Below are 12,310 nucleotides of genomic sequence, written 5' to 3' on the forward strand. Positions count from 1 at the left end.
CCAGCCTTTCAAAATTCTTAAATATATAACATTCCAGAGAGTAGACAGAGTTAGAGGAGAACCTCACATTCAAGGGCTCAAATTTATTTATTTTTTATTTTATTAACTTTTCTTTTTTTATCCTCACCCAAGGACATTTTTTGCATTTATCTTCAGATAGAGCGAGAAGAAGAGAGGGAGGAAGAGAGAAAGAGAAACATCGACATGAGAATGACATATGGACTGGTTGCCACCTGCCCGACCCCAACCGGGGCCAGGGACAAACTGCAACCGACGTACGTGCCCTTAGCGGAAACCGAACCCGTGACTCTCTGGTCCATGGGCGGACTCTCTAACCGCTGAGCCAAACTGGCCAGGGCTGTTTTTTATTTTAAAAAATTATTTTTGTAATTCTGCTCTTGCTCTCATAACATGATTTTCTTTTCTTTCTTTTTTTGTTTTTGTTAATCCTCACCAAAGGATATTTTTCCATTGATTTTTAGAGAGTGGAAGGGAGGGACAGGGAGAGAGAAATATTGATGTGAGTTCCACGGTATCAGTATGGCTCAGTGGTTCAGCGTGGACCCATGTGCTGAGGGGTCATCTGTTCTATTCCCAGCCAGGACACATGCCCAGGTTGTGGGCCTGATCCCTAGTGGGGGCCATGCAGGAGGCAGCAGATTGGTGTTTTCTCTCATCAATGTTTCTATCTCTCGCTCTCACTTCCTCTCTCTCTAGAATCAATAAAAGGGAAAAAGAATTAAAAAAAAAGAAAAGAAAAGAAACATTGATGTGAGAGCGACATATCGATTGGTTGCCTTCCACAGGACTCCAACCAGGGTTGGGGATGGAACCTGTACCCAGGTATGTGCCCTTGACCACAATCAAACCCAAGACTCTTTGGCCCTCGGGTGGGGCCCATGACCTAACCCCTGGGCCAAACGGTCCAGGGCCAAGAGCTCAAATTTAGATACTGACATTATCTCCAAGTGAGACGGTGAGTCCTAATGTGCGTGTGAGATCATTTATCAAGAGTAAATTAACATTTAAAATATGCCAGAATGGCCCTGGCCGGTTTGGCTCAGCAGTTTAGAGTGTTGGCATGCGGTCCGGAGAGATCCGGGTTCGGTTCCGCTAAGGGCATGTACCTTGGTTGCAGTTTGTCCCTGGCCCTGGTTGGGTTGTGCGGGTGGCAGCCATTCAATGTGTCCCTTTCACGTTTCTCTCTCTCTCTCCCTCCCACTCTATCTGAATAAAAAAATGTCCTTGGGTAAGGATAAAAATATATATATGTCAGAATGGCCAGGCCTGGGTTCATCCTGGGTTCAGTGGATGAGCATCCACCTATGCACCAAGAGGTTGCCAGTTCTATTCCTGGTCACGGCACATGCCCAGGTTGTGGGCCAAATCCCCAGTGGGGGGGCATGCAGGAGGCAGCCAATTGATGTTCTCTTTCATGGATGTTTCTATCTCTCTCTCCCTCTCCCTTTCTCTAAAATTAATAAAGAAAAAAAATGTCAGAATGTAACTCTGCTTTTGGTATTTATTTACTTCTTCACTTAACATATCAGGAAAACCCTCTCTCCAAAAAACCAAAACAAAACAAAACAAAACAAAACAAAACAACCGAAAACTGTCCGAACCAATCCCAACCTTTTGTGGGGGGGGTGGGGGGCGGGGTGTTGGGGCGGGGAATGAAAGGGTGACTTGCAGCGCCTGGTGTAAGCATCGGAAATTTCAAGGCCAGTTCCCAAGGTCTTGAAGATTTGGGCTCTGCATTCCCACGGAGACTCGCCGGTCTGGCGGATGGAGGGACCAGAGAACTGTCTGAGTTAAAGGAGTGTGGCACAATCCCCCCACCCACCTGGAAGTCTGCGTGGGGCCGACCCGCGCAGAGAAAAGAAAGAGGCGTGGCCACGGGCGGGGCGGGGCCTCGCCGGGATGAGGCGGGGCCGCGGGCGCGGTGGGGCGGGGCCGCGGGCAGCTCGCAGGAAAGGCCTGGGTGGAGCGTCTAGGTCCGGAGCGGTGGGCGGTGTCGCCCCGCCGGAACTTCAGAGGCGACTTGCTCCGAGTGCCGGAAGGGCCGCGCCTGCGCGCTGGAGACCAGAGGGCCAGCGGCGCGGGCGCGGCGGGCGGGGCTGCGGAAGAAGTCAGCTTCTCGCTTCCCTTTTCCTTCTTTCCCAGTCTCATCCGGAAAACCGAAACGTGCAGGAGCAGGCCACTTACAGACCCACCCCTGTGCACTACCAGTGTGTGGCCACAAGGGCACCCGTTCCTCTCCGGACCCCGCCCATTAAAGCGGTTTCAGGGTACGCCTGTCTGAACCTATCTCCCAGAAGAGAAAAACTGTTTAACTTTTGGGGAAGGAGGCACTCTCGTGGGGCAGAGATTCCGGGGGGAGAACCATAAGGCACTCGTGGGTCCTCACACGGGCATCGCCTCTTAACTCAAGCCCGTGGCGTGCAGTTTGACAGATCCTGGACCCCTGGGTTTACCCCTCGCAGAGTTTTGGGTACCCGTCGGCGAACAGCTTTTGGGGCCATGCCAATCTCACCCACTTTAACCGCCTTGCATCCTGATTTTGTATCTCCTATCTAGATTCTCGACTCAGTGATGTGAGACTTTCAAGGTTGGCTGGAAGCCACTGCACAGCCTCCTGATGCAGTCTGAATCCAGCCGGTGTGATGAGGAGAACCCTTCCCTCTTGTGGGGTTTGGATCCTGTGTTTCTAGCCTTTGCAAAACTCTACATCAGGGATATCCTGGACTTGAAGGAGTCTTGCCAGGTGCCAGGTATGTGACTGGTCACCTGGTGGATGTCCTGTGCTGCGTCTGCACCCCACCCTCCCCCAAAACGGCAGAAATCTGGGGCTAAGGGGCTTTCAGGAAAGCCTTCCCTCCTGCAGGCTTTAAAAATGACCTAACCTGGATCCTCAAATGAGGTCATTACTATGCAAGTTAAAAACAGTCTAAAACTTAAAAAAAAAAAATAGATGTTTGGAAGAGTAACTTTTTTGCTGATGAATGTTTTTTACCGGGGTTTGAAGTCTTTCATATTTTAAAGGGCTCAGTTGTTTTTTTCCTGGGCCTGCTATTGGAAAGCTCACTGGACCAGGCTTCCCTAGGCCTTGCTGTTTCCTAACTGTGCCACTTCCCTGGCCTGGATGTGACTCACCTGTAAAGCTTCTTTGTAAAAATGGGGATTAAGCTGATTTTCTTGTGGGAATTTGTTTTGTTTTGAATTCTTACCAAATTTTGAATTTATATCAAAATAAATAAACTCCTTGAGAGGAGGGACATCATCTGCCCTGTTCACGTATATAATCCGAGTGCTCAGAACAGTGCTTGGCATGTAGTGGGCCCTCAAGAAATAGTAATTGGAGCAACAAAGCATTATAAGTGTAAAATTAAAGAACTATTTTTTTGTTTTTAAAGTAGGGATCACTTAAGACAGAATCTTCATACCTAAAAATATAACAAATATAGTGTGGGGTAGATTTAAATAATTCACATAGCTGTGGATGGATCTTGTTTACTGTGCTCTATGAGAAGTTTGGTTAAACTCTTTGCTGTTTTGAATAAATAGCAAGCTGTGAGTTAGAAGTAGTCAAGAATCTCAAGTATGCACTGTTTTAATGAGACGATGTTCTGTGTTTCCAGTTCTGTGTACAAATATATTTGGATGACCTTTTTCTAAAGCCTTTTGTACAGACTTTTCACTACACCTTTATTTCCTAGTTATTGCTGGGAATGTTCTGTTTTTTCCTTGGAAGGCAGCCATCCTCCCCATTTGTCCATTTTGCAGAAGAGTCTGGCATTCTAAATAGCTAATCTCCTCTGGAAGAAATTAATTTACACCAAATACCAGCCTTGCTTGAAAGTCTTCTGTAGATGCTCAAGGAAGTATTGTCACTGAAAAAAGACTAGGCCCGAGAGAGTCAGCCTTGAGCTGGCCTGTAGTGTATGAATTTTTGACTTTGTGCAGGAAAGATTTCACAAAGCCAGTCCAGGTGATTTTGAGAGTGCGTTTATTAAAGCTGGAGATAGTGACACAAGGAAGGGCCTAGGATAGGATAAGCAACAGAAAGGGCTTAGGTGAAGCCGCTTTGGTTCTCTAGAAATGTTATAGGAAAGAAGGGAGCCAAGGCAGGGCAGCTGTTAGCTCAATGGAAAGTCAGAGACAGGTTCAGGGGCTAAGCCTGGGATGAGCTGTTGCTGCCCACTGCCCACTGCTCCCCTGGTTGCAAGTCACCTGGGGACTCTTAGAGTTTAGGAGAAAGTTCGAGTCCCAGAAAGAGGAGGGCATGCTCCAGAAAGAGCCCTCTCTGGGCCTTTTGTCTTAAGACTTTTTATCTCTCTTTTGCAGGGAGGGGGTGTGGATCTCAGGGGAGGGTTTCAGCAGAATATTCATCAGCTTTCCATGTGTGTTTTTTAATATGTTGATGTACCAAAATGAGTGCATAGAGGGACCAGGGTCATTTTCTGCTCAGTTTTGCCTCTGTCATGGATTTGTTTGACTTGTCAACGTTAAGAAACGTCCAAATCTGTAAGAATGTTTATGAGTTTATTTGAGCCAAACTTGACAACAGGTTCCAGGAAGCAAAATCTCGACGGATTGAGAAAATGCTCCAGAGAATGGCAGTTGTGGACCTTATTTTATACATTACAATAAAAGGAGGAGGCCTAAGGCGATTACATGAAATTCATTGGTAGTTAATTAGGGAGGCAGGAGAAAGCAAAGTGGGGAATTCTCTGGGATTGGATAAAAAGTAAAATGAATAGACACATACTTTTACATTTGGGGAGTATGATAGTAAATAGTCAACAATTAACATGATAAATACAATTAACAGGGAAAAATACTGCCCTAGGACAAAACTACCCATCATGACTCCCCTTTAGTTAGACATTTTCAAGTTCAGACCACCCTGTGTGATTACTTTAGGTCTCTTTGAGTTTATAAGGCCACATGTAGGCCTCCCCTAAGCTTATCAAATTTAGTATGTGGCCCCTTTTTCATCCCCAGACTCTAATTGGTTTTTTTTGTTGTTGTTATTTATTCTGACTTCATCTATTCTTGGGTTTGGCTGGCACCAATGAGCTAATTTGGTCTCTGTTATCTATCTCCCTGACCAAGGGAGATTTAAGCTCTTTACTCTCTGGTTAAGAAGGAGAGGTGTAAACCATTTGCTCTCAAGTGTCCTTGGTTAGGGAAGATAAGATCTCGTGATTTACTAGCTGGCTGTAAATTGTTTGACTTGTTTGGCCCTATTTGTCTAACCATCTGTTTTAGTTTCCCTTTTCCCACTTGTCAGGAATTCTCCTAACAGCTAACTATCTTGCCTCAGTATCAGGGGCATGACGTAATGGGTTTAACTCTTTCTGTAGGTGAAGGACTTTATGATGGATTAGCAACAAAACAAGGAAAACTGGTTGGGTGATCTTTGCTTTATCACTGGAGATAATGTTTCAGATGTGGTTTTTAAACCTCATAGTTGAATCTTAAATTACATAATGATCTTTAGATTATACTGTAGGGTTCTAGGGGGTGGGAAATGCCACTAGTCTAGGTTTTTATTTTTCTGTTGTTTTTGTTTGATTTGCCATAAAGTAAAAATTCCTATTTTGATTGCATAAAATTTAGAAATGTTTTAAACAGCAAAGAATATCTTAAAATGACAGAAGTTAGCCAAAGAATGAAAAAACAAAAAACGAATGGCAAAGAATGTGGTTGGCCTTGACCTTGGTTCCTGAAAGATCTTTGGATTTTTGGAATGTTAGGAGTGTCTTTGTTATTCATGGTGACCCCTTGAACCACACCAGAGTTTATGCTAATGAGATGCCTTATGCTGAGCCCCTAGTTGCAGGATGGGGGTTTTTAGTGCCCGAAAGTCCAAACACGTGATTAGAGGGTTGGGTTTGAGTCATGTGACTTCAGCTTGACTCCTTGGGAGAGAAGGTGGGGCTGGAGATTGAGTTATTTTGTAGCCAGTGATTCAGTCTATCATGCCTATGTAATGAAACCCTGACAAGCCTCTGGCAACTGAAGCTTGGGTGAGCTTTCCTGGTTGGTAATCATACATCATTGTGTCCTAAGGACACGGAAGCTTTGTGTTTGGACCCTATCAGACCTTGCATATCTGCATTGGGCTGTTCCTGATTTGTACCCTTTATTATAAAATCATAGTTGTAAGTGTAGCACCTTCCTGAGTTCTATGTGTCATTCTAACAAATTATCAAACCTGATGAAGTCATGGGAATTCCCGAATTTGTAGCCAGTTGATCAGAAGTGTGGGTGACCTGAGGACCCCCAAATTTGGGGCGGGTGACTAAAGTGAGATCAGTCTTGTGGAGGACTGTGCTCTTAACCTGTGAAATTTGACCTTACACTGGATAACCTCAGAATTGCCTTGCAAAATGGTTGCAAAATGTCAACTCTCCTAAATTAACCTGTGAATTTAGGGTTAAACTAATAAAAAATAGTTGGATTGTGTTGGTAGTGGTGTTTAGATTTGGGGGTGGTGTCCTGTTTTGTTTTGTCTTTTTGTTTACAGGCCATAGCATAAAGAAATGGTCTGTTATTCCAAATGTCAAACTTTAATAATGGGATAAATAGTGAATCATTCATGTAAATCAAAATACAGTACTTATATTATCTAATTCTAGAAGGACCAATGAAATGGAAATAATGTGTTCATAAGAATTATATTAAATATACATTAAAAAAATATTTTCTTAGGCATTTTGATGCTAAGAGCAGTTGTAGCATCACTTACTTAACAACAGTTAGACTAAAAATACATAAGTTTAAAAGTACTTTTAAGAGAGAAAACACGGCCCTGGCCAGTTTGGCTCAGCTGTTAGAGCATCAGTCCACAGACCAATGAGTCTCAGGTTTGATTCCGGTCAAGGGCACATACCTTGGTTGCAGTTTGGTCCCTGGCCCTGGTCAGGGTCGTTCAGGAGGCAACCAGTTGATGTCTCTCTCACACTGATGTTTCTCTCTCTCTTTCTCTCCCTCCTTCCTATTCTATCTGAAGATAAATCGAAAAATATCCTCAGGTGAGGATTAAAGTGAGAGAGAGAACACAGCCCTGGCCCATCATCCCATACACCGAAAGGTCATAGGTTTGATTCCCGGTCAGGGCACATACCCAGGTTCAATCCCCTGTTGGGTCCATGAGGGAGGCAACTGATCCATGTTTCAGTTTCACATTGATGTTTCTCTCTCTCTCAAAAATATCAATAAAAAGCAAGTCCTCGGGTGAGGATTAAAAATAAATACATAAATAAATAAGAGAGAAAACACAGACATGTTTTGCTGTGATCATGGCTGTTCAGGGGTTGGCTGCAATGAAAGCTAAATCAGACCTGCCTGTGCCCCTGGATTTTGGAACCCTCCCAGTATGACCCTCTTCTTTCTTCTGGGGGAACCTAATGAACCAGGGATCCCCTGATATGTTTGGGCCTCTGTGGGCAGTATGTGGAATAAAAGGCAGCAGGAACAAAGAGGCCACTTGGGAAAGACTGCAACTTGAACTCAACATTAGCCAGAATCTGTTGTGGTTACTTTCTTTTTTTAGATTGCCTAGCTTTCTCTCAGTCAACAGAGCTGCCATCCAATTTTCTTGAGCTCTTTTCCCATAGAAGAGAATCTTGTGCTCTTGGCTGGGTAGCTCAGTTGGTTAGAGCATCATCCTGATACACCAAGATTGCTGAGCCAAACCGGCCAGGGCCTTTTTTTTTTTTTTAAAGGAAGTCACCATTTAAAAGTTTATAGCCTCACCCTGGCCAGTTTTGCTCAGCGGTTAGAGCGTCGGCCTGCGGTCCAGAGAGACCCAGGTTCGGTTCCTGCTAAGGGCACGTACCTCGGTTGCAGTTTGTCCCTGGCCCTGGTTGGGTTGTGCGGGTGGTGACCACTCGATGTGTCCCTTTCACATTGATGTTTCTCTCTCTCTCTCCCCCTCCCACTCTATCTGAACAAAAAATGGAAAAATGTCCTCGGGTGAGGATTTAAAAAAAAAGTTTATAGCCTCTTTCTGAAAGTAAAGAATTCAGCCATAGTAAAGAGGGAAAAGTAGACGATTTTAGTCAGGACTCTTTAACTGTAGGTGACAGGAACACAACGCAAGTAGCTGAAGCCAAAAATATTCAGGTAAGAATATGGGGGAGCGGGGGCAGGATGGAAGCTCTTCGGGAGCTAGGACAGCACTGGGACCTGGGTTGGAATGAGGGACTCACCACTGCCAGGAATCCCTCTGAGTCCAGTCCCTGGGTCCAAAAGAGGCCTCTGGGTGTTAGTGGGTAGGGCTCATCCTCTCAGGTTTCTCCTCTGGTGGGAACCTGCCTGCTGGCATCAGTCATCTAGGTTCGACAGTAGCATTTCAAAAAGGTTTTGAGTTGTAATGTGTTGGCCTCAAAGTGTAGTGTTCGGTAATCTAATTACCTTCTCTTTAAAAAAAATGCTACTGCTAATTCATAGAAATAACGACTAGTTTCCTAGAAAAGCACCGGCGAAAATGTCGGTTTCCTCTTCTTCCTTTTCCAGTCCCTCAAAATACACTGCTGTGTTTGGTTCCGTAAGATAATGACTTTTCGGGCCCCTGATGAGAGTTCTGGAGGGACTCTCAAGTAGAGAGTAAAGGGAAGATTAACCAAACCCAGTCGGGCAACATTGGTTTTCTTTTTCCCGTACTAGTACACACTTCTTTAAAGCCAGGCTTTCTCCTTATGACCCTTGAGAGAAGGATGTCTGATTTCTTGGGGCTTGCCATTTGTCAAGGGCCCATTCTGAAGTCTGGAATTTCAGTAAGGAGCATGCCAGTGTTTTGGGCACACACACTCCACCCCACCTCCACAGTTAGCATTGAATGAAACAGAAAATGTAATCATACTTTATATGGACTTTGCCTTTTTTTTTTTAGGTGTATTTTTTTACAATGGGCATCCAATAAAACAAGTAGATATCTTGGGGACCGTAGTTGGAGTGAGAGAAAGAAATGCTTTCTACAGTTACGGAGGTAAGAAGGATTGTGTCTGACATGGAGTTTATGGGGAAGGACCTCACTTGGTTGAATGATGACTTTGAAACAACTCCAGCCTTTCAGAGCAACTGGGGACTCTCACAGATGCATTTCCTCTATTAGGAGCCCCTTGGAGCTCCTGACGTGGACTAAGTATAAAATGACGCAACAGGTAGAATAACTCTAATGAATACTGTCAAGTGACAGCTGCTGGGAAGTTAGGACACAGAAGAATTAAAATACGCAGTCTAGGATCACTGGTTGATCAGAGACAGACACCTGATACCTAGAGCATAGCTATAAATAGCAAAGGATGCTAATATATGTCTGTAGTGATACTTTAAAAAAAAAAAGGCTTGGTTAATGCTAAAGTAGACCCTTGAAGAAGGCAGGGAGGTGTGAAAAATAATTTATAAGATTTATATCCAGAAAAGTTTTTTAAAAAGCCTTTTTCTACTTAAAGGGCCAAATATACATTATCAGAAAAATTTCCTTCCCTTGTGATGATGAAAACTAAAAGGTTTTTATAGTTTGGGTACCAGTGAATGGTCGAAATATGATTTTAGTGTCAAGGGTCTTTTTTATTGAGTTTAATGTAAGCAATTTAATATATTGCCTTATGCAGCTCTAAGATCCTTTGTAGTTAAGAAGCCAAGCTAGATATTATGTGAGAAGCCAAACATCAAATTCCAGCCTTTGCTGTACTTGACATTGTCACTTACTGTTGTGTTGCCTTGGACCTGTGTTCTTGCTCTACTTGGGGAAAGACAGAGGCAATTAAACTAGGTGACCGGGAACATTTCCTTGGTCGTCTGTGTGCTTGATTGATAATTTACAGTTACAGTAACATTGCATTCTTGGACGTGTATTCATTTTCCTGAGGAAGATTGTCTTGTGCTTATAAAATAACACGTGAGATGAGATTTCTCATGCCCTCTGCTTTTTCCCAGCATATGTGTTTTTAAAACTCTGAAACAGATCATCTTTTCAGGCATCCCCTTATTGGCTCTCGTCTCTGCTTTATTTGACCAAAGATACGGGTTTTATTTTTCTTAAGACAATTCAACAAGCAATCACTAAGTTCTTATAGCATACCCAGCTGTGGGCAAGTATATTATCTACAGTACAATACAGTACTTCTCTCCAAATACCAATGATGAAATAATAGTATCTTTCCATTTACAAAGCTTTTTTAAAAAAATCTTTCCCTGATGATATTTTTCCATTTATTTTCAGATAGAGTGGGAAGGGGGGGTGGGGGAGAAAGAGAGAGAGAGAGAAAAACATTGGTGTAAGAGAAACACATTGACTGGTTGCCTCCCGCATGACCCTGACCAGGGCCGGGGACTGAACCACTACTGATTTGATTCCCTTGACCGGAATCAAACCTACGACTCTTTGGTCCACAGGCTGATGCTCTAACCACTGAGCAACCTGCCAGGTCTACAAAGCTTTTTTTTTTAATCCCCACCTGTGGACATGTTCATTGGTTTTAGAGAGAGAGGAAGGGGGAGGGGGGAGAGAGACAGACAGACAGACATCAATGTGAGAGAGAAACATTGATCTGTTGTCTCCTGTAGGTGCCCCAAATGGGCATTGAACCCACAACCTAGGTATGGGAATCGAACCTGCAGCCTTTTTGATGTATGGAACAACACTCCAACGAACTGAGCTACCCCACCTTTGTAGCAAGGGCTACAAAGCATCTTGCTCAAGGTTCCACTGATAGGTCCAGTGTATTTATTGACTCCAGTTGCTGTATACTCTACATATAACTCAATTTGATTTTTCTCTCACCCATGTTCCTCTGCCCCTAGTCAGCAGCATCTAGTTTTGAATTTTCTGGTTTTCTTTCTTTCTTTTTTTTTTTAAATCAAATAAATGAGGCTATTTGAGGACATCAGTCCTGGCCCTAGAACTAGGCTAGATATTATGCCCGTGACCTAAAGTTTCACTTAACCCCTCTTCCAGTTATAAAAGGATGAAGGCGTTATGTCTGAGCCTTCCCCGATGAACATTTCCCTGAGCAGATGTCACGGGTACGTGGGGTATGGGTAAACAAAAGCATCTGAAGGCTGAAATAACTGAGAGTAGAAATGCTCTTCCGACTTTACTTCATGTGAGCCTGTTCAAGGGAGAGCTGCACTCTCCCTGCTGTCGCCAGGGCCCAGCTTGGCTCTCGGCCACCTGCCAGGCAGCCACTCCTGCCGTCCTGGGTCCTGCTCCACCTGACTCACTGCAGGCCTAAGCTGGGGGTGCTTCCTGCTCACACTGACCTGTCCCATGGCTGAAACAAAAGGCCGGCAGCCCGGGTGGTACTGCCCAGCTGGAAATGACCTGGCACATCCCTGTGAGGATGCTTCCCTTCGGGGCATTTCAGCAGCCAGACCTCAAGGCGCCAGGAGAGGCTCTGCCTGGAGAGGTTACAAATTAGGAAGTCAGAGGGCTTAGCGGCATTGCCCTGAGCACACAGAGCACCTGGCAGCAATTCAAGCTCAGACCTAGAAACCTGGGAGGCTACGGTCAAGATCAGAATGACTTCACATGTTCTAGAACAGATATTCATGTGCTAACATTTTTTGACTTTCTATTATAAATCACTGGCCAGAGAAGTGGTGTGCCTAGAGGTGTCATACATTCTTTAAAACTCATAATACCCTTATTAAGTTTTTTGCTTCTTAAAATGATACTTAACTCATTATAAAATAGAATTTAAAGCCAGAGAAAATTTTAATAAGTACATAACTCATGTGAAACCTGTAAATCAGACAAAAACAATGTCAATGTTTGAACATCCTTTCTAATATTTGTAACATGTTCCTAATATTGAAGAAATACTATTTCCTCATAACTATTATTCATATTTCTTTCTCTTAATAGTTCTGAAATAGGCTTCCAGTCCACATATACAAACAATATGGGGTTCCTTCCCCATACTCCAAGAGAAACTGCTATTAGCATTTTAATGTCTTAAAATCATTTCACTATTTAATGTTTTATAGAAATTAGATTATATATGACTATATAGCCGTGGCCAGTTTGCTCAGCGGTTAGAGCGTCGGCCTGTGGTCTGGAGAGACCTGGGTTTGGTTCCCGCTAAGGGTACGTACCTCAATTGCAGTTTATGCCCGGCCCTGGTTGGGTCGTGTGGGTGGCAACCACTCGATGTGTCCCTTTCACATCGATGTTTCTCTCTCTTTCTCCCTCCCACTCTATCTGAACAAAATATCGAAAAATGTTCTTGGGTGAGATAAAAAAAAAAAAAAAAAAGACTATATATACAATTTCTGTTTTACAGTGAATCATGAA

At 43.8% G+C, this 12,310-nt stretch overlaps 1 protein-coding gene across 3 annotated transcripts in view; it reads left to right on the forward strand.

The window, feature by feature from the left end:
* Window positions 1-2,114: 2,114 nt before the first annotated feature.
* The window catches only part of STN1 (STN1 subunit of CST complex), a 39,493-nt gene continuing 29,297 nt past the window's right edge, over window positions 2,115-12,310 (forward strand). For 2 of the 3 annotated variants that reach the window (XM_036265766.1, XM_036265768.1), the window contains exons 1-3: window positions 2,115-2,288; window positions 2,578-2,771; window positions 8,903-8,998. In XM_036265766.1, coding sequence (XP_036121659.1) covers window positions 2,639-2,771; window positions 8,903-8,998 — 229 coding nt within the window. In that variant the 5' untranslated portion in view covers window positions 2,115-2,288; window positions 2,578-2,638. The remainder of the gene's footprint in view (window positions 2,289-2,577; window positions 2,772-8,902; window positions 8,999-12,310) is intronic. The other variant, XM_036265767.1, reaches the window with a different exon arrangement.

This window comes from Molossus molossus, unplaced genomic scaffold (genome assembly GCF_014108415.1).
Source record: "Molossus molossus isolate mMolMol1 unplaced genomic scaffold, mMolMol1.p scaffold_m16_p_17, whole genome shotgun sequence".
NCBI lineage: Eukaryota > Metazoa > Chordata > Mammalia > Chiroptera > Molossidae > Molossus > Molossus molossus.